General features: G+C 40.2%; 1 protein-coding gene across 4 annotated transcripts in view; it reads right to left on the minus strand.

Moving 5' to 3' along the window:
• The window catches only part of HERC2 (E3 ubiquitin-protein ligase HERC2), a 133,965-nt gene that overhangs the window by 102,301 nt on the left and 9,424 nt on the right, over window positions 1-22,240 (minus strand). For all 4 annotated transcript variants that reach the window (XM_076172470.1, XM_076172471.1, XM_076172472.1 and 1 more), the window contains exons 6-21: window positions 20,309-20,463; window positions 19,793-19,924; window positions 18,830-19,276; window positions 17,856-18,102; window positions 16,279-16,439; window positions 15,322-15,478; window positions 13,068-13,261; window positions 12,376-12,570; window positions 11,585-11,716; window positions 11,308-11,404; window positions 5,835-5,945; window positions 5,177-5,421; window positions 4,604-4,814; window positions 2,558-2,713; window positions 751-936; window positions 157-280 (exon numbers count right to left, since the gene is read on the minus strand). In XM_076172470.1, the coding sequence (XP_076028585.1) occupies window positions 157-280; window positions 751-936; window positions 2,558-2,713; window positions 4,604-4,814; window positions 5,177-5,421; window positions 5,835-5,945; window positions 11,308-11,404; window positions 11,585-11,716; window positions 12,376-12,570; window positions 13,068-13,261; window positions 15,322-15,478; window positions 16,279-16,439; window positions 17,856-18,102; window positions 18,830-19,276; window positions 19,793-19,924; window positions 20,309-20,463 (2,950 nt within the window). The remainder of the gene's footprint in view (window positions 1-156; window positions 281-750; window positions 937-2,557; window positions 2,714-4,603; window positions 4,815-5,176; window positions 5,422-5,834; window positions 5,946-11,307; window positions 11,405-11,584; window positions 11,717-12,375; window positions 12,571-13,067; window positions 13,262-15,321; window positions 15,479-16,278; window positions 16,440-17,855; window positions 18,103-18,829; window positions 19,277-19,792; window positions 19,925-20,308; window positions 20,464-22,240) is intronic.

Raw genomic sequence — 22,240 nt, forward strand, 5'->3', positions numbered from 1 at the left:
TACACTGTCACAGACTGTTGAAGACTATTTTCAATTGACACAAAGGACAATTCTGGGCCATATGGGAAACCTCATCTTTGTACTTTCCCTTAACATTATAGGAAGGTCTTGGATTAAGACAATTAAGATCATCACCCACATATTTCACTTTTTTACCTGAAATCCTGCACATCATAAACTTTGCCATTGACTACAATCCAAAGGCCTCCATCTTTGTTGTGATTTTCAAGGTCAGCTTTGCGTATCACTTGCACATCCTCCATTTGTTTGTTTGTATTCACTGAAGGAGAAAATATAAAATATTACCTTCAAATAACAAACCTCTCATATGAAATACATATCACGGATACAGTTTTAATTGGTTCAAAAAAGAGAGAGAGAGAGAGATATAGAGGTGAGAGAGAGATAATGTGAGAGAATAAGAATGAGAATGAGAGAAAGAGAGAGAGAATGAGAGGGAGAGAATAAGAATGAGAATGAATGAGTAAGAGAGAGAGAGAGAGAGAGAGAATAAGAATGAATGAGAGTGAGAGAATGAGAGAGAATGTGAGAGAGAACAAGAGAGTGAGAGAGAACAAGAGAGTGTGAGAGAGAACAATATAGAGAACAAAAGAGAGAGAGAGAGAGAGAGAGAGAGAGAGATAGAGAGAGAGAGAGAGAGAGATAGAGAGAGAGAGAGAGAGAGAGAGAGTGAGTGTGTGTGTGTGTGTGTGTGTGTGTGTGAGTGTGTGTGTGTCTCATTCCACTTACCAATAATGCCAGGCCAGGCCAAGTCTTCGGCATCTTCCTTCTCTGCCCCTGGGGCCAATCGGTTGAACTGATCTATGGGTTCCAGCACCGGTAGCAGAGGCGAAATCAGGTTGCAGGTCATCACCACATGGGAGTTCCTCATTAATACTACCATGAGAGAGACGCACAGCTCACCCAGTAAAATACCTGTAAAAATAAATAAATAAAATAAAAATAAATAATAATAATTTTTTTAATATATACCAAAGGCTTTTTCCCCCTTACAAGGAAAGTATCCAAAAAACAAAGGCATAAAATCCACTCCCACCCATTCTATCCCTATATACTCCACTCCCATCCCTCCCTCTTATCTTGGCTCTTCCTGGATGATGGGTCATCCCTGCATCTCGCACATCCACAGCAAGGCCACTTCATTAAATAAGTGAACCCTCCTCTATGTCCCCTCATTCAGAAATGGAGATGGGGGAGAACTCCCTTCAGGCTCTGTCAATTCATTTTTCACACATACTCCCTCACCCCCATCCCCCACCCACTCCCCCTCATGCATCACAGCATCATCCATACAAAACCCTTCTCCATTCACCCCTATCTTCTGTCCTCTCCCAACTTTCCTCAACAGATATTCCCTTCTTTCCCAATGTGCCTTTTACCCCATCCATCCATCTCATCCTCAGTTGCCCCCTCATTTTCACTCCTTCCACCTCTGCCTTTCACACCTCTTTTACTAGTCTTTCTTAACTCATTCTTTCTATGTGTGTGCAAACCATCCCAATACACTTTCATCAACCCTATCTCTCAACTCCTTTTCCATCCTTGCTCTCCTCCTCACCTCCTTGTTTCTCACTCTATTCAGCCTAGTAACCCTTTCATACTTCTCAGACAATTCATCTCAAATACATTTAAACTCTTTCTCTCTTCCTCTCTTATGTATCTCATAGCCTCCATTCCCAAATGTCTATTTCCCATTACACTTTTTAATCCACCAAGGCATTTACTTGCTTCTCTCAATCTGTAATCTACCTCCACCACCACTCCTCCCTTTCCCAGTACATTTGCCCCCCAAGTATCTAAAGCTATCCACTTCCTTCAGCCTATCTCCCTTAATACTCACTTCCAATCAGTACATCTCATCATCTTACATTTACCCACATTTATCTTCAACTTCCTTCTTTTGTGCACCTTCCCAAACTCTGTCACTAACTTCCTTAATCCCTCCTCTGATCCTGCTACAAGTGCAGTGTCCTCAGCAAACGACAACTAGCTTAGCTCCCATTTTTCTTTAAGCATCTCCAATTTCCGGCCCCATTACCCTTGCATTTACCTCTCACACCACCCCCCATCCATGTATACATTGAACAGCCATGGCAACATGACACATCCCTAGGGAAATCCCACTTTTTACATACATACATATACCAAGGCTTTTTCCCCCTTCCAAGGGAGGTAGCCAAAAAGGGAAAGGCATAGAAACACTCCCACCCATTTCATCCCTAAATACACTCCACACCCCTCCCACCACTTTTTGGATTACATAAAAAAAAAAAAAAAATTGTATTACGTAACTAATCAATAGTCTACTGAGAATTTATTTTACTTTACAATCTTGACTTCATCTCATCTCTCTCATGAGAGAGATGAGAGGGAAACAAGGGTGGTGGATGGGAGTGGAATGGGTGGGAGTAGAATGGGTGGAAGTGGGAGTGTGTCTTTGTCTTGGCTACCTCCCTTATAAGAGAGAAGCCCTTGATATTTAGATATATAGACCTACTCCTGACAACTAAAATACATCTACAAGAAGTAATCTTACCTAATATGTCCTTCTCCAATATATTGCAGGTAAGGGTCATAAGACGGGTGTTGATTGTTGCTAATGACGTTGCAATGGAGAGTGTGTCACACACGTGGCCTACAAGAAGTGTTAAGTACTTGCGCAACAACCAGCCAGCACCTTCTACTTCACTCTCTGTTATTGAAAAAAAGAGAAAAAAATAATAATCTCAGTATAAAATCTAAGATACAAATGCAGCAAGTTATCTCTGAAAATATGAAAAGTACAACAAATTATTGGGTGGTGTCGTAAGTAGACATGTAAGTATGACTCAGAACTGTCTTGATAAGGATTTTTCTTTTGGTGGCAACAGAGAATATCTGTCCTGAGCACTTCACTCTATGGGGTATTCTTATGCCTCAAGCCCATCCCCTTTGAAGTACATCTTCCATCAATTGTGAAAGAAAGGATTGAAATCAGATATCTACTTCAAGACAGATTACTGGGAGAATATACAAGACATGGAAGTGGAAAAAATGATAATAAAAACAATTATAAAAAAAGCATATTTACAAAAAAATTCCATGTTTTATTCATGTGAATTTTGTAACTTAAAAAACATCGCATGCAGTTGTCTGAACTGGAGCATGCACACAAGTGCAAGAGAAAGAAAGAAAAAAGTGAAATAGAGAGAGGAAAATAATGAGAAAGAAATGGAGACAGAAAAAAAGAGAATTAGAAAGAGAGAGAACAAGAGAGATATAGAGAAAGATGAAGAGAGAGAGGGTGAGGGAAAGGGAGGGAGATAGTAAGAAGTGAAAGAGAGAAAGAGGGGGAGAGAGAAGGAGATGGGGAGGGAGAGATGGAGGGGAAAAGAAAGTGAAAAAGAAGGGGGAGGGAGGAGGAGGAAGGGAGAGAGGGGGGGAAGGAAAGTGGGGACGGAGGGTGAGAGGTGGGGAAGGAAAGTGGGGAGGGAGGGAGAGAGGGGGGGGAAGGAAATAGGGGAAGGAGGGAGAGAGGGGGGAGGACAAGGAAAAAAAAAGGGGGAGGGAGAGAGAGGGGGGGGAAAGACAAGGAAAAAGAAGGGGGAGGGAAAGGGACAGAAAAAAAAGAGAGAGAGAGAGAGAGAGAGAGAGAGTGGAGAGAGAGAGAGAGAGAGAGAGAGAGAGAGAGAGAGAGAGAGAGAGAGAGAGAGAGGAAAAAAGGAGGGAGAGAAAGATGGAGAGGGAGGGAAAGAAAAAGAGGGAAGGAGGGAGGGAGAGAGAGAGGGAGAGAGAAAGAGAGAGAGAGAGAGGGAGAGAGAGAGGGAGAGAGAGAGAGAGAGAGAGAGAGGGAGAGAGAGAGAGAGTGAGAGAGAGAGAGAGGGAGGAGAGAGAGAGAGAGAGAAAGAGAGGAGAGAGGAGAGAGAGAGAGAGAGAGAGAGAGAGAGAGAGAGAGAGAGAGAGAGAGAGAGAGAGAGAGAGGGAGATAGAGAGGTAGGGAAAAATGAGGGAGATAGAGAGGTAGGGAAAAATGAGGGAGATAGAGAGGTAGGGAAAAATGAGGGAGAGAAAGGGAAAGATGGGGAGGGAGGGAAAGAGGGAGAGAGGGAGGGAGAGAGGGAGGGAGAGGGAGAGAGAGAGAGAGAGAGAGAGAGAGAGAGAGAGAGAGAGAGAGAGAGAGAGAGAGAGGGAGGAAGAGAGAGAGAGAGAGGGAGGGAGAGAGGGAGGGAGAGAGGGAGGAAAAGAGAGGGAGGAAAAGAGAGAGAGGGGGAGAGAGAGAGAGAGAGAGAGAGAGAGAGAGAGAGAGAGAGAGAGAGAGAGAGAGAGAGAGAGAGAGAGAGAGAGAGAGAGAGAGAAATAGAAAGGGAAAGATAAGGAAAGAGAAGGAAAGGGAATGAAAGAGAATGAAAGGGAATGAAAGGGAAAGATAAGGGAAAGGTAAGGAACGGTAAGGAAAGAGAAGGAAAGAGAATGAAAGAGAAGGAAAGAGAAAGATGGAAAGGGAGAGGGGAAAGGGAAAGAGATAGAAAGAGAGGGAAAGGGAGAGGGAAAGGAAAAAAAAAAAAGAGAAACAAAGAGAAAAGAGAAAAATCTACACATGTACCTTGTTCAGCATGATTCTGACTGTTGTTCTCTAAAGGAAATAACTGACTAATGAGAAGTCTCTGGAAGCGCAAGAGCAGAAGCATGGATGGCGACCGGTCCCCTTGATTACTTCCTACACCTTCCGAGGGTCCAACTGTGGAGCCTTGTCGCTCGTTACTATCAAGAAGTACCGCTGAAGAAATCATTGACATATTTTCTGGGGCAATCGCCTGTGGATACAAATAAGTGAATACATGAATGAATTATCAGGTTTAACATTATAAAATCCTCTTCAAGAGGGATAGGATGGTGCCTCCTTGAAAGACTTTTTGAAATTGAGAATTAGACACAATAGATAAAAATATAAATTCTTCCTTCACTCTACATGCTTATGGTATGAAAATATAAGTATAATATATAATAATAATTATTACTATAATAAATAACAATAAGAATACAAGTTTCAGTCTTACAGATAGCAAAAGGAGATTATATCATTATACTTTATGTTAACATGTAAACAATCTTTGGAAAGGTTGAGGTAGGGTGCATCAGGAAGAAAGAAGAAAAAGAAGAAATAAAAAAAACATACCTGTAATCTCATCAAAGTCTGAGTTGATGCATTTCTAAGGAGTTGTCTAACTAAATGGAGCAGTGGTAGAGTAGAAGTCTGATCTTCTGCCAACGTATTGTCACAGGACCTACTCCGTGCAGCTGTAGCTTCTGTACGGGGATTTTTGCGTGGACTGTTGCTGGCTGTTCCGCTTCGCTCCATTCCTATGCTTCCCAATTGTGATGCTCGGTTCTTTTCGCTCAATTCTACTTCTTGTACTTCAACTATTGAAAAAAAAAAAAATAAATAAATAAATAACATTAAGTTCTTATATCTCTGGTCTACATGCAAAACTATTACTGTGGGATAATGGGAGAGGATGCCACATGTCATCTCATGTTGTGTGAAAAGGTGAAAGAATTACACAATTGGTGGACAAGAACAATGAACTTGGCCCAGAGACCAAGTTTCAGCCATTGGGGTTGCACCTCCAGATGAAAGTGATGGTGTCAACAGATTTTGAAGATATACAGTTGGAAGACAATTCTTTATCGCATTTATTTCAAAAAGCACCACTCACAAGTACTCATTATAGGTCCGAGGGCCATGTTAAATCATGAAAAGCTTTAATTATGAGTATGAATGCTTTGAAATATGTGAACAATTTATACATACCATTAAGCAAAAACAAACTTACATTTGATAGCTGCTTGCAATGCCATTTCCAATCCCCCATCAGCCATTAAACTTGACACCAGTAGATCAATCATGAATCGTCTACCAGAACTCATGCTTGATATATCTGAACCTTAAAAAGGAAAAATGGTTAGATTAAATATACATAGTTGAATGCATATATAACTGCCAACACACACACATAAATATGGCAATTATGAAAATGCATATTTATACACATACAACTGCAGAGCCGCTTTATCTATTTAAATTTAACAATCACTTGTTTCTGTTCCTATTATTAAATCTCCTGCATACTACTCCCAGGATGCCACCACTTCTTCCTTCATGTTCCTGTATTGGGGGATAAGAATCCTGCCATCATGTCCCACCCATTCCATACAAGGTGAATTATGGTGCAAAGAGAGGGACTGAGGATTTCCCATCTATATTTCTTTTTTGTAACAAGTCAAGGCCTTTTAAATCTTCCTTTGCCCCCATTAATAAAAAGGTTAATCAAACATTACTCCAGTGCCCAAGGTCTCTTTATGAGATCCAAAGCTCCCAGGCCACTGGGACATGCATACAATGTGTAAATGCAGATTTAAATATACCTTCCTTTCATGCATTTACATTCAAAAACACTTCACGTGTTTGGTATATGTATGGTTTATATATATATATATATATATATATATATATATATATATATATATACACACACACACACACACACTTCAGCGAATGGACGGCTTGGATGACGTTCTGAAGAAAACTGAAGTCTGTGGATCCCAACGCAAAGAGAAGTGCCTAGTGTTTTTGCAGGGTGGGGGGGAAATTGCTCGTGGAGTAGTGGGAAAGTAGGGAAAGAGGAAAAGGGGAGGGATTACTGAGGGAAATGGAAGGAAATGAGGAGGGAGTAGACTTGGCCCAGCCAGACAAGCGGAAGGTAAACAAAAGACTGAGTGAGGATGACATGTCTAATAAAAATGTAAAGATTAGAAGTATAGAGAGGAGCAATACAGAAGAAAGTGACGAGAATATGTTCCAGGGATTTAAAGAGGGTGGGGGGGACACAACCCCCCCCCCCACGACTGATAAGACTAGAGGAGAGAGTTGATAAGGTGATCGAGGACTTGGAGCGTAAGTTAGGTAACGTAGACTCCATTTTCCAAAGAATTGAAAGGTTGGAACAACTAGAGAAGGCTAACAGAAACTTAACTGAAGAAATAGAGGACCTAAAAAGACAGTTAGGAAATGTAAAGGAGGAGAATGAGAAATTGAAGAAGAATAGTAATGAAAACAGAGAGAAAATAGCTACAGAAGCTAAAAATTGGAGAATAACTCAAGAAGGGAATAAGGTTTCATTCACTGACATAGTCAAACAGCAATTGAAAGAACATAATGAAGACTCAGTTATTAAAGTGATGAGACAGAAGGAGAATATAGTAAGAGAATTAGCTGACAAAAAGAAATGTATAATTATATTAGGAATGGAAGAGAAACATAACCCAGATAGAACCGCAAGAATCAAGGAGGAAAATGAAAGAGTAAGCAGTTTATTAAAATTAGTCCAGGAAGATGAACCAGAAATTATAAAGGAAATTGAGGAAAAATTCAGACTCGGAAAATATAGTACAGATAAGACCAGACCAATTAAGATTAAATTCAGGTCACAAACAACGGCAGAGAAAATTCTATCCAAGACAGGGAAACTAGCAACAAATGATCAATATAAAAAGGTATGGATAAAAAGAGAAATGAATAAGGAGGAAAGAGAGGCTGAAAAGCAGAAAAGAATTGAAGCTAAGGCAAAAAACGAGGAAAGAACGGAGTCAGAGAAAGAGAGATTCTATTGGAGAGTAGTGAACATGAAAATAAAGCAGTTCGACATACTAAAGAAAAACATAAGGGAAACAGAGAATACAATGGAAGTGGCAGAAAACTAAGAGTGTCTTACACAAATATAGATGGATTGATAACAGGATTGAATGAACTGAATGATTATTTGAAAGAAAAAGAACCGGACATAATGGGAATTGTAGAAACAAAATTAAAAGGCCCACTACCACCCAACAGTGTAGGACATGGTACATACAATTATTGGATTAGAAACAGAGAGAAAAAACAAGGGGGTGGAGTTATGTTCCTGACTAAGAAGGATATAAACGTGAAAGGTGTCATATATGGAAAGAATACAGTAGAGATGATTATGATAGAAGTGGAAGACCGAGATAAGAAGAGCAGAAAATTTGTGATCAATTATGTGCCTCCGAAAACAGCCTCATGGGAGGAGAGTGAACATAAAAGTATGTTAGAGGACACAAAGATAGCATTAACTAAAATAATGGAAGACGGAGGAAGAATAGTTATGATGGGCGACTTTAATTGCAAAGAAATCTGCTGGGAAGAAATGACAGTAAAGAGTGGTGATGACTCATGGGGAAATGCTCTACTTGAGATGATTACTGACCATTCAATGACACAATGGATACAAGAGAACACTAGGTATAGAAATGAAGAAGAACCATCGAGGCTAGACTTAATAATTACATCTGAACCTAGAATAGTGGACAAGATTGAATATAAAACACCAATAGGTAAAAGTGACCACATATTGATTGAACTGGAACTTAATGAAGAAAAATATATGAAAAGAAATGAACAATATAGAAAAGGAAGAATGATGTATGAAAAAACAAACTTTGATAAAATAAGAGAATTCTTCCAACAAGAAAACTGGGAAGAAATATACAAAGAAGAAACAACAGTGGAAGAGAAATGGAATATTTTGACAAAAATTTACAAAAAAGGAGTGGAAAAGTATGTCCCAAGACAAAAAACAAGAAAAAGAATATGTAAAATGCTGGTACAACAAAAGTTGTAGGGAGTTAAAGGAAAAAAGAGACAAAGCCTGGAACAGATGGAAAAAAGACAGAAGACCTGAAAAATGGAAAATATATACTGGTTATAGAAATGAATATGTACAAAAGTGCAGAGAGGAAAAAAGAAAATATGAAAAAGATGTTATAGAAAAGTGTAAAGATCAACCAAAACTATTCTACAGATTTGTAAACAATAAACTGAAAAACAAACAAGACTTAGAGAAATTAAGACAAGTTGAATACACTGAGGAAATGGAAATGGCAGAAATTATGAACAAACATTTTAAATCAGTGTTTACAAGGGAAAATATACAACCTGAAGAGATTGAGTGGAAGGAAAAAGTCCCCCCTATGGAAGAAATAGAAGTAACAAAGAATGAAATATTGACACACTTGGGTAATTTTGATGTCAGAAAATCGCATGGGCCAGATGAAATAGCAAACTGGATTCTGAAAGAATGCAGGAATGAACTGGCAGACAAAATACATAGCATAATAAGCAGTTCCTTAAAAGAAGGAAAAGTTCCAGAAGATTGGAAAAAAGCAAATATAGTACCTATATATAAAGGAGGAAATAAAGAAGAACCTACCAACTATAGACCAGTCTCTCTAACAAGTACAATAGCAAAAATATGTGAAAGAATTATCAAAAGTAGATGGGTAAAATACTTGGAAAAAAACAACGTACTAAATCCAAGGCAATTTGGATTCAGACAAGGACGATCATGCGTCACCAATTTAATATGTTTCTATTCAAGGCTAATAGATATAATACAAGAAAGAGATGGATGGGCTGATTGTGCATTTCTAGACCTAAAAAAAGCTTTTGACAAAGTACCACATAAGAAGTTGCTTAAGAAATTAGAATATGAAGGAGGAATACAAGGTAAATTGCTAAATTGGATGGAAGACTTTTTGCAAGAAAGAAAAATGAGAGTAGTGATAAGAGATCAGCACTCAAAATGGAATGAAGTAATAAGTGGTGTCCCGCAGGGAACAGTTCTGGCCCCAATAATGTTTGCTATATATTAATGATATGGATGAAGAAATTGAAAGCTATATGAGCTTCTTTGCAGATGATGCAAAATTACTGAAAAGAGTGAAAACTGAAGAAGATTGTGAATCACTACAGAGAGATCTAAATAAAGTACAAGAATGGAGTAGGAAGTGGGAGATGGAGTTCAATACAAAAAAGTGTAGTATAATGGAATTTGGAAAAAGCAAAAACAGAATAACAGGATCATATAATTTGGGAGAAGAAGGAATAAAAAAAGTAGAAAATGAGAAGGACCTGGGAGTCATCGTTATGAATAATATGTCACCTGAGAAACATATAAATAAGATTTTTTGGAGAAACTTATAATTTAATAAGAACAATCAAAGTGGCATTTACATACCTGGATGAAGAAATGGTGAGGAAAATCCTAATCACCCTGATAAGACCAAGATTGGAATATGCAGCAACGATATGGTCACCAAGTACAAAAAAATGTATAAAAAAACTTGAAAGAATACAAAGAGCAATTACAAAACTGGCACCAACACTCTCAAAACTATCATATGAAGAGAGACTACAAAAACTTAAACTACAGACACTAGAGCAAAGAAGAGAGAGAGGAGATTTGATAGCTATTTACAGAATCATGAAAGGCATAGAAATTACTGATAGAGAGAATCTGATAAAATGGGATGACAGAAATACAAGAGGACACGGAAAGAAAATAAAAAAAGACAGCTATAGAAGAGATTTGAAAAAGAACAGCTTTCCTCACAGAGCAATAGACAGTTGGAAACAAGTTAGATGAGAAAGTGGTGTGTGCAAAAACAATACATGAATTTAAAAATAGTTTAGATAAAATGAGATATGAAGACGGGACCCCACGAGCATAGCTCCCCTTCCCGTAAAATACAACTAGGTACAACTAGGTAAATACACACACTAGGCTACCTCCCTTGTAAGGGGGAAAAAGCCTTTGGTATATGTATGTATATATATACTAGTGGCTGAGGAGCTATGGGTCTCCTGCAAGAGAGACCTGGGGCAACCAATTGATGAATGATTGACCTTGAGTTAAATGTAGGCCAAACCAGGGGTCTTTACCAAATACCTAGGGGCAGTGGGTCTCCTGCAAGAGAGACCTGGACCAAAGAACTGATTGGATTCCAAAGTTTTATTTTTCAATTTTTTTTCCCATTCCTGTCCATTCTGCCTCCTTACCCTCATTTACAATTAGAAACCTCACAAAATGGTTCTTCTATCTCTCCCTCAATTATCTTTGTAATAGCCTCAACCTAATTGCTTCCTTAACACCTGTACCATAATTACGCACATTCAAATAGTCTATCTATATACAAAGGGCTTTTTCCCCTTTACAAGGGAGGTAGCCAAGTCAAAAAGCAAATACCAATTCTACCCATTCCGCTCCTATCCAACACCCTTTCCTCCCCTTTGATTTCTATGTGAATGTTTTTTTTTAACATTCATATGGTAAGGATTCAAAATTCCCTTATAAAACATTTAACATTTCAAATCACACTACATGGAACAAGTGGTCTGCTTTTGTATTTCTTCCCACCTAGGATAGATACTTGTACTATACAAGAACCTACCAGTACTGGGTAGCAGTGATGATAAGGCCTTTGCTCTCTCTTCAGCTGTAGGCAGCAAAATGGACCAACCAGTCTGTAGTGTGGCTTGTGCTGCACTCTGTATGCAAAACATTACAGAAACTTAAAAGAATCTATGTAGAATTATCCCTAGAAAAACACACAAAGTGTCATACAACTTCAAACAGTTTTCTGACAAGCTATTCTTCCACTACATTTCAGTGAATAATTTCTGGAGTCCCACCTGCCCATGTGACACCAGATCCTCCTTGTAACTCACCTGAATAGTTGACAGCACGCCAGAACTGCTAGCCAAGCTAACCACTCTCTGCTTGAGGCTCACCAATAACGAAGAACCAACCTGAAGCCCCATGCATTCGACATCTGCATGGTTCTGGACAGCTGCATGAAGCTAGACAAAGAATATTACCCAGTTAGTGCAAACTGTACAAAGAACAAATATCTAGCTTTGTTCCTTCATTTACTGGTTTTTGTCTTTCAATGCAGGTGATGTCTGTATGGTTCTGAATGAATTAGTAGTCCAAGAACAATATCAAACTGTTTAAAGACAAAGTTGTTATCTTCTTAACTACGGTTTCTTATCACTTCAATGTATGCAAAGCCTTTTGTTTCCCTTAAGGTAACTGGAGGTGGGCTAATTTCACCATAGTTTTCCACATGAGGCACAAACCTGTCACCTGCTTCCATACAAACATCTAATTCTCCAAAACTTCATGAGTAATTAATCTAGCCCCATTCAAAATGATGATGATAATGATTCAGTTTAATGTCACAAACTCCCCTTATCAGGAGACTAAGATGGTGCCCCTTACAGAGGACTTTGTAGTGTGGAATTTAATAAACAATGCCCTTGGTCCAACTTGCTACCAGCAGAGTTCTAATTCCTGTCACCTCGACTTCTGTTACAAGTAGCAATGCTCGAACTTGCTTAGCTTGTGAGCATACCATAGAAAAATAATAAATAACTGCAACCCTTAATGACTGCATCTAACTTTATCCACAATAACATGTATAAGAACTGTCATAACAAAGTCTAATAAACCACTATACCTGAAGTCGAAGAAGATTCAATCCAGCTACTACCATACATTCTTGTTCTTGCGATGGTATGCGATCTTCAGCTAAGCCTTCTCCCACTCTTGCTAGTAAATCATTCAACTTCACAAAAGTTTCCTCATAAACTTCAACGACAAAGGGGACCTTAATGCTGACTGCCCAGGAAGTTTTTGTGCTCCAAGCAAAAGTCTAGAGAAAGAGAAATTACAACTGAACAATTTCTTATACAAGATTAGTCTATCTATATACCAAGGGCTTTTTCCTCCAAACCAGGGAGGTAGCCAAAGTCAAAAGGCAAATACCCACCCCCACCCATTTCATCCCAGTCCACCATCACTGTACCTCCCTTTTTCAGACACTTTGTTTGACACCTATCTAACCCAGGTGCCCTGCCTGCTTTCATCATTTTAATAACTGATTTAACCTCATCTTTTCTTATTTCTCCCTCATTTTCCTCATCCATCACTGTCATTTTCTTAGCGCTTCCCACTGCAACCACCATTCACTCCTTATCCTCCTCCACATTTAGCAACTCCCTGAAATACTGCCCATCTTCTTACTGACACCTCTTGTTATCATTTCTCCTACACTCATAAACCCATAAAACCAAATAAACAATTACATATATAAGACAACTCTGCGAAGAAATATCAAAACAAAATAAAAGAATAAAGAATTAAACTCACCTGTGATGGCCCACATGCTATACCAATGATATTCTTGCCATGAAGAGATTTCATAAGAGTTGGCTCGGTTACAGCTGCATGTGGTGAGTCCCCAAGCTGAGCCTGGTCATTGCGACCCCAGACAAACATCTCGCCTTCTTCCGTCAACACCGATACATGCATAGATCCTACACCAACTTCACACACTTTTTTCCCTACAATAAGAATTCAAGAAACTGGGTGGGTTAGTTGTTATTTGTGAATTAAATCTTTCACCATACATACATACATACATATACCAAGGATTTTTCCCCCTTACAAGGGAGGTAGCCAAAAAGGAAAAGGCATAACATCATTCCCACCCATTCCATCCCTGAATACACTCCACACCCCTCCACCCTCCCTCTTATCTCAGCACCTCCTGAATGACAGGTCATCCCTGCACCTTGTCCACTGCCCTGAGTCAGAAGCAGTGTCGCTAGACACATCACATCCACAGCAAGGCTGCTTCATTAAATCGGCAACCCCCCCTCTCCGTCCCCCCCATGCATAAAAGGAGAAGACGGGGAGAAATCCCTTCAGGCTGCGTCAAATTTTGCTCACACATACTACCTCACCCCCCCATCCCACCTCATGCATCACAACATCATCCATATACAACAATTCTCCATTCACCCCTGTCTTCTGTCCTCTCCCATCCTTCCTCAAAAGACATTCCCCTCTTCCCCAAAGCCCCCTTCACCCCATCCATCCATCTCATCCTAGGACGTCCCCTCATGTTCACTCCCTCCACATCTGCCTTCCATACCTCTTTTACTAATCTTTCTTCACTCATTCTTTCCATGTGTCCAAACCATCCTAATATTCTTTCATCAACCCTATCTCCCAACTCCTTTTCCACCCCCGTTCTTCTCCTCACCTCCTCATTTCTCACTCTATCCAGCCTAGTAACCCCCATCATACTTCTCAGACACCTCATCTCAAACTCCTTCTCTCTTCCTCTCTTATGTTCCAAGTTTCTGCCCCATACAGTGCTGTTGGCACAATCACTCCTTCATACAGTCTCCTCTTAGAATCCATTCCCAAAGATCTGATCTACACAACCTCTACCTGTCCTAAATCCACACTGTTCCTCACCAATTACTCCCTCTGTTCCTCTCCTAATCCTCTCAATCAAGATCCTCCCATAAGCCTTCCCAACTACACTTAACAAGCTAATCCCTATGAAACTACTACATTCACACTTGTCCCCTTTTCCCTTGTAAAGTGGAACTATACAGGCACTTCTCCAGTCCTCCGGCACTCTACCCTCTCCCCAGCAAACATTAAATAACCTCACCAGCCAGTCCACCATCACTGTCCCTCCTTTTTTTTAGACATTCTGCATGGCATCCATCCAGACCAGGTGCCTTACCTGCTTTCATCTTAACAACTGCCTTCACTTCATCCTTCCTTATTTCTCCTCCATTTTCCTCACTCATCACGGTCATTTTCTTAGCATTTCCCACTGCAACTATCTTTCCCTCCCTATTCTTTTCTTCTCTACTTGATTCGCCTCCTCTTCCTCTCTTAATTTCTTTCCAAAACATCTTTTTATTACTTTCAAAAGTTTGTCATACTCTTACCCCACTTCACATCTGTTCTCTTTGACTCCTTTACCTTTTGCTTTACTTCTCTTTTCATTTATTTGTACCTCTCATATGACTCCCTCATCCTATTTTGTAACCAATCTGTGAAAGCTCGCTTCTTCTCTTCTACAACCTTCTTTGTTTCTTCATCCCACCATTCACTACCCTTCCTTCTATTTCCTCCTGTCCTTCTTGTTCCACACACCATCCTTGCACACTTTGGGACTCCCTCCTTGAACCATCCCCATTCCTCCTCCACACCTAGCTCTACTCTATCCTTCACTCCCTCCCACTCCTCCTTCAGCTTCTTCTTGTACTCCTTCTCCTTTATATATTTTCAATTTTGTTCTGGCCAGTTTTTAACTATTTCAGTCTGCTATGAGATGAACTCTAGTATGTAGGATCTTCTCATCTAATTACCATCTTTTGTCTAGTCTTCCCTTCAGCTAAATACAATCATCTGACATCAGCCAAGAAAAAATATGAAAAAAGTAAAAAATAAATAAAGAAATAAAACAAAATGAATTAATAAAAATAAGAAATAAAAGGGGCCTCCACAGTGATCAGTTTAACATTCTTGGTCAATTTCCAATTTTCAATCACGAATTCACCAACATCAACGAAAAGGTATCTCGTATATAAATTACCACTCAAGGCTTTAATCTGCTTTGGGAAGCGGACATGTTCCTCGGATCCATGACCTAATCTGAAGTTTTCTCCTTTGCCCCAAGAAAACAACGTTCCACTTTTACTCAGAGCAAGCGAGAACTGGGCGCCACAATAAACTCTGCAGATCTCCTGACCCTGTGGACACAGAATAAATCATATTCATGCAAGCACAAAAGACAGAGCAGATAAAAAAAAAATGTCTTCATCACACTCTGTCCTAACTTGGCAGAGATAAAAGATAACCATGGAATGCAACGGTAGAGCAAACAACTAAAAAAAAATTTAACCATAATGGGGCCAGGAAAAGAAAAGAACAAAGCCAGCCCAATACCATCCTACTATTTACACACCATACTCTCACAATAAACTCTTCAGTGTATCCACTTAGATATATCCCATCCCTGAATGAAAGTGGTCTATATCTGTGTGGCAGAAAAGAATACAACCTCGGCCCTAAGGCTTCCCTTTCAGTTCCTGACTGAGGTGGGCTTATCTGCAGTATGGAGTAGGAGGCAGTGGATAACTATTCTGGCCAATGCCTAGTGATTTTAATCAATTTTGGAGGCACAGGGTTCAGATTATCTTCATTAATTCTTTTGCCTTGTAAGGGGGAAAAGGCCTTTGGTATATGTATGTATGTATATATGTAATCCTTTTGCTTGACATACACACATATGTGCATATACCAAAAGGCTCTTTCTCCCTTACAATGGGGTTAGTCCAGCCAAGGTATGCTAGACATTATCTAGATATTTGATCTTAATTAACATTAAATAACTTCATTTAGTTTTAGGGGTAGAGGTTAAGAATGTCACCACATTATCTAATCCTCTGCCTAGTTAATTTGAACAGACTATGAAATCCATTACTTTATGTTCAACTATTAGATTAATAAAAATCCATAATTTTGATAACTGTTAAAAGGCTATACACACCTGTAACCTGTCTATAAGCTTTGGCACCTTAGACCCATCCGAACCTCCTCTGCCCAATTTGCCGTAATCTCCGTCACCCCATGAGTACACTAAACCAGAATCAGTTACGGCAACTGTTTGTGCATCACCACTGCCACATGCAACATCCACTACTCTTTCTCCTGTAAAAGCAAGAAAGTAAGAAAAAAATCAAATCAAATAAATAAATAAAATAACAACAATAAAAAAACAGATAAATAAAATAATAATAACAAAGTCAACCAGCAAAGCCAATCAAAACAGTATACTGTACATACATATATCAAAAGCCCTTTCTCCATTAAAAGGTGGGTAGAGTCAAAGTATACACCTACCCTTCACCAATCTTACAGCCATCCAAAACCTACCTGTTGTCCTTCCCATCTTAACATGCCATGGATGAAGGGTGATCCTTGTGCCCCACCAATTGCTCTGATCAGAGGCAATACAGAATGACCAAGCACCTCCATAGCAGGATCCAGCAGTTGAAGCTGATTTATCCCCACTGTTTCATTACAGTGACCCTGCCCCCCCCCCACTTCCCTCAACTGCTCAAGAAAATACTATCTATCTATATACTAAAGGTTTCTTCCCCCTTATAAGGGTGGTAGTAAAGTCAAGCCATGTAATCACTCCCATCCATTCCACTTCAATCCACCACCCTTGTTTCCCTCTCAGCTTATCTATTTGTGGAGAAGAGTCATTCCTGTTTCATGCCCACCGCCCACGACAGAAGTAATGCAAGTCGGTCCATCCATAGCAGGGCCACTTCATTTACACAGTAACTCTCCCTTCTCATGCATAAAATAGAGAAGACAAGGAGAAATCTCTTCAGGCTGTATCAAAACATCACCCATACACAACCATTCTCCACTCACCTATCTCTTGCCCACTCCCTACCCTGCTGAACTGACATTCCTCTTGTGTCCAATCCCATTTTCACCCCATCCATCCACCTCATTCTCAGTCTTCACCTTGTGTACACTCCGTCTATCTTTGCCTTCCACATTCTTTCCTTTAAGTCTTTCTTTACTAATTCCTTCCATATGCCTAAAGAATCCCAGCATTCTTTGATCCATCCTACCTGCCAGCTTTCTTTCCACCCCTACTCTTCAACTCACCTCCACATACCTCACTCTGTCCATCCTTGTTAGCCCTACCATACTTCTGAAACTCTTCATCTTACTCACATTCAGGATCCTCTATTCTGCCTATTTTAAATTCTAAGTCTTTGCTCCATAGAGTGGAAGTGCAGTCTTACTGCACTGAGCTTGACCCAAGCAGTGTGGCAAGGGACAGGGATGCCCCTTCATCCATGAGGTGCCTCGATGAGAGGGACATGAACAGGTTTTGGATAGGTATGGGATAGGTGTTGGGGGGGGCATATGTTTTGATTAAGCCATCCCCCATATAATAGGAAAAAAGGAGCGGGGGACATGTGCACATGCACAAACACTCTGTGGGAAGACTGTCAAGAGATGCCCATCTTGAAAGGGGGGGGGGGATTCCCTTATATACATTAATTGGTAAATAAATGAACACCTGTATCAAAGTCTTACCTTTTAGAGCTGTGACCAAAGTTGGTATATTATGATCATCAGATGACCCATGACCTAGTCTTCCATAGTTCCCCCTGCCCCAGGTAAAGAGTTCTCCCTGAGAAGTGATAGCTGCACTGTAGGTGGAGCCACAAGCAATATGCACCACGGTTTTTCCCTGGAGTCCTTGTACAAGTGTTGGGTCATCACGGCCACAGTTATCACCGTGTCCTAGTCTTCCACCATCTCCATTGCCCCATGAATAAACCTGAAATGGCAACACAAATGTTTCAGCTTTGAGAACTTCAAGATTAAATGCAAGTATAGTCATAACACAATGTATGAAAGAAAGAGGATCCTTATGAATACAAAACAAGTAGGAATTTCAAATTCTCTCCATGTCTTGTTTTCTCACAGGGGCATTGGGAAAGAGAGGAATGTCTGTGGAGGAAGGAAGGGAGAAGACAAGATAGGGGTGAGTGGAGAATGGTTGTGTATGGATGATGCTGTGATGCATGGAAGGGAGTGGGTAAGGGATGGGAGGGGGGGGGAGTATGTGTGAATGATATTTTGACACAGCCCAAAGGGATTTCTCCCCTTCTCTTTTTTCTATATAAAGGGACGGAGAGGGGGAGGGGTTGCCAATTAAATGAAGCAGCCTTGCTGTAGATGTGCTGTGTCTTGCTACATTGCTTCTGACCCAGGGCAGTGGACAAGATGCAGAGATGACAGTCATCCAGGAGGAGCCAAGAAAGGTGGGAGGGAGGGGTGGTGAATGGGAGTGAAATATGTGGACATGAAATGGGTATGAGTGGATTTATGCCTTTTGACTTTGGCTACCTCCCTTGTAAGGGGGAAAAAGCCCTTGGTATATGAATGTATGTATGTTTTCTCACATGGCAAAGATGTCAATATTTTTTCAATGAGAATAAATAATGTTCATTTGCATGAAGCTTATTCAACAGACAGAATTAAACATAACAAACAGTACATACGTGGCCTTGGCTGCAAAGTGCAAGATAGTGTTTGCCTTCAGGATGTGCTGCAATCTTGACAATTTCTTCTTCTGGTTGTCCTCCAATGAGCTGTGGACACTGTGCTTCCGAGGAATAGTACATACTATACATACACCCTTTCTGGGTAAGTATCAATAAGCATCTCTCTGCACAACATATGGACTTGATACCCAGCTCAGCAAGCGAGTCGCAGTAGTTCATTGGACGAGACGGACTGGACACGCAAGCCCATCCCAGCCAGCCCCAAGAGAGAACTTCTTGACCTTGTGCTGTCCTCCCATGGGGAGTGTGAAGGGGCGGCAAGAGAGGGGATGCTAAGCGATCTAAGTGACACAGTAGAATGACGGCACCCTGCTCTAGGTCGACATTTACAGAATCATCTTCAGGGAGCTCCAGGTAACGAAGTAAACATTCAGTTGGACTAACCTATGAAAATGAATGTTTTGTGTATAAAGATCTGACCAGTTCCAGAAAAATATAATATTTCAATATATATATATATATATATATATATATATATATACACACACACACACACAAGCTTATATCAAAAGGTTCTTTCCCCCTTAAAAGAGGAGTGGCTGAGTCAAACCATACACCCAGTTTTCACCCATCCCAAAGCCTTTTGTTGTCCTTTATATCTTAGTTCCTGGTGGATGAAGAGTCATCCCTATATCCCAGCCATTGTTCTTACAAACACCCTTACATACCCTCACAAAAAATAAATAAATAAATAAATAAATAAATAAATAAAATAAATAAAAAATAAATATATAAAACCAGGACCAATATATTTCAAGCATAGGACACAAACAAATTCAGAAACAAAAGACACTACATTTACATTAAAAAGCAGCTAAAGACTAAAAAAACAAATTAATAATCCTGACAAAGAAAAAAAAAAGAAAATACAAGAAATACCAAAGAAAGAGAACGACTCACCTCCAGTGCCATATTATCATCCCAATGCAACGGACAAGGCGGTCTGACCTTGACATCTGGTATGGAATCAAAGCGTCTTAAAATGGGAAGCAGAGGTGCACTTGTACCATGACTGCTCACTCGGTTGTCAACCTACATATGGAATACAATCTTAGTTCTGAAAACCCAAAGACTTGGTTTCCATTATTAACAATTTTATCTTTCATCTACTGGCCTTCTTCCCTTTAGCACAAGTAGCTTGACTTTCCTCTTATAGAATATTCTTTTCCTTAAACAAGAGGATGGCCTAGGACTCAAGCATTCTTTTCCTCAAAAAAGAGGATGGCCTAGGACTCGATAACTCAAAATAATTTTGAATCTTAGATGCTAACCTTGAAATAAAACCAGTTCAACACCATTATCTAACATGCCCTTTACTAAAGTATGTCCAACATCCCCTTGTTATGGAAAATTAACCTTTATAAAAAACATAATATGCATTACAAAGACCTTGAAAACCAACACTACTAAACAGACCTGATTCCTGCCAGAGTCCCAAAGTTGTAGGAGGAGAATGATGACAGTCAGCATGGTGGAGAGAGTGGCCCTCTGCATAGCCAAGTGAAGCAACAGTGAGAGTGCCATGTGTCTGTCACCTACCGGAACTCTTGGAATGGTTACTCCAGACCCTCCTGAAAGAAAAGTACCGACGCGTTTCCAAACAAGTTTCACAATAAGGTACATACATTATTACATATAAAAGTACAATAAATATGTAAATAGTGATTTTTTTTATATACCAAGAGCTTTTTCCCCCCTTATAAGGGAGGTAGCCAAATCAAAGGCATGTACCTACTCCCACCTATTTCCACTCCCCTCTACCACCCTTTTCTACCCCTTATCTTAGCTCTTCATGGATGATGGGTCATCCCTGTACCCTACCCACTCCCCTGGGTCAGAAACAATGTGGCAAGACACAGTACATCCACAGCAAGGCTGCTTCACTTAATCAGTGATCGCCCCTCTCCATTCCCTAATGCAGAAAAGGAGAAGGCAGGAAGAAATCCCTTCAGGCTGCATCAAAATATCATTCACACATAAGCACCCCTACCCCCCCCATTTCCTGCTCCTCCCTTCCTTGCATCACAGTTTTATCATCTATACACACCTTAACCCCATCCATCCATCCATCTCATCCTAGGACGCCCCCTCAAATTCATTCCCTCTACCTCGATCTTCCACACTTCTTTTACTAATCTTTCCTCACTTATTTTTTCCATGGGTCCAAACCATCCCAATACTCTTTCATCAGCCCTATCTGTCATCTCCTTTTCCGCTCCTGCTCTTCTCCTCACCTCCTTTCTCACTTTTGTAAATTCCAAGTTGCTGCCTCATATACAATCTCCTCTTTGCATCCATTCCCAGATGCATATTTCTCATGACACTTTATAATCCCCTCAAGGCATTCACCTGTTTCTCTAAATCTATGATTTACCTCTACCTCCACTCCTCCCTTTCCTGCCACATGCAACCACAAATACCTAAAGCTATCCACTTCCAGCCTCTCTCCTTTAAGACTTGCTTCCAACTCACTGCCATCCTTCATCCTTGTACATCTCATCATCTTGCTTTTACCCACATTTATCTGTCACTAACTCCTTTAATCCCTCCTGTGATCTTGCCACAACCACAGTGTTGTCAGCAAACAAAAATTTGTTCACCTCCCACTTTTCCCCATTTTCTTTAACCATCTCCAGGCCCCTGCCCATTACCCTCATCTTTATCTCCCACACCACCCCATCCATGTACACATTGAAGACCTATGGCAACATGACATATCACTGATGCAGTCCCACCTTTACCTCAAACCACCCAGTCTCTCCATTTCTAATCCTAACACAGGCTCTACTACATACATACACTCATACACTGACTTTTTCCCTCTTACAAGGAAGGTAGCCAAAGTTGGAGGCATAAATCCACTCCCACCCATTTCATCCCTACGTTCTCCACTCCCATTCACCACCCCTCCCTCCCTCTTTTCTTTGCTCCTCCTGGGTCTCTCATAAAAACTCTTGACTGCCCTTAACAGTTTTCCCCCAATCCCATATATCTGTAAAACCTCCCACAGTGCCTTCCTGTTTACCTTGTCATAAGCCCTTTCAAAATTCATAAAGGCCCAAGAAAATCCTTACCTTTTCCTAAAGATTTCTCACATATCTGTCTTACCACAAAAATTTGATCCATGTAACCCCTACCTTTCCTAAACCTACATTGTTCCTCTCTTAATCCTCTCAAAGCCTTTCCAACTACACTCAACAAACTGATCCCTCCAAAACTACTACACTCATACTTGTCCCCTTTCCCTTTGTAAAGTGGAACTATACAGGTACTCTTCCAGTCCTCCGGCACTCTACCCTCCCTTAGACACACATTCAACAACCTCACTAACCAGTCCACTATCATTGT

Source organism: Oratosquilla oratoria, chromosome 33 (assembly GCF_046742065.1).
Source record: "Oratosquilla oratoria isolate Oo_2021 chromosome 33, ASM4674206v1, whole genome shotgun sequence".
In the NCBI taxonomy this organism is placed as follows: Eukaryota; Metazoa; Arthropoda; class Malacostraca; order Stomatopoda; family Squillidae; genus Oratosquilla; species Oratosquilla oratoria.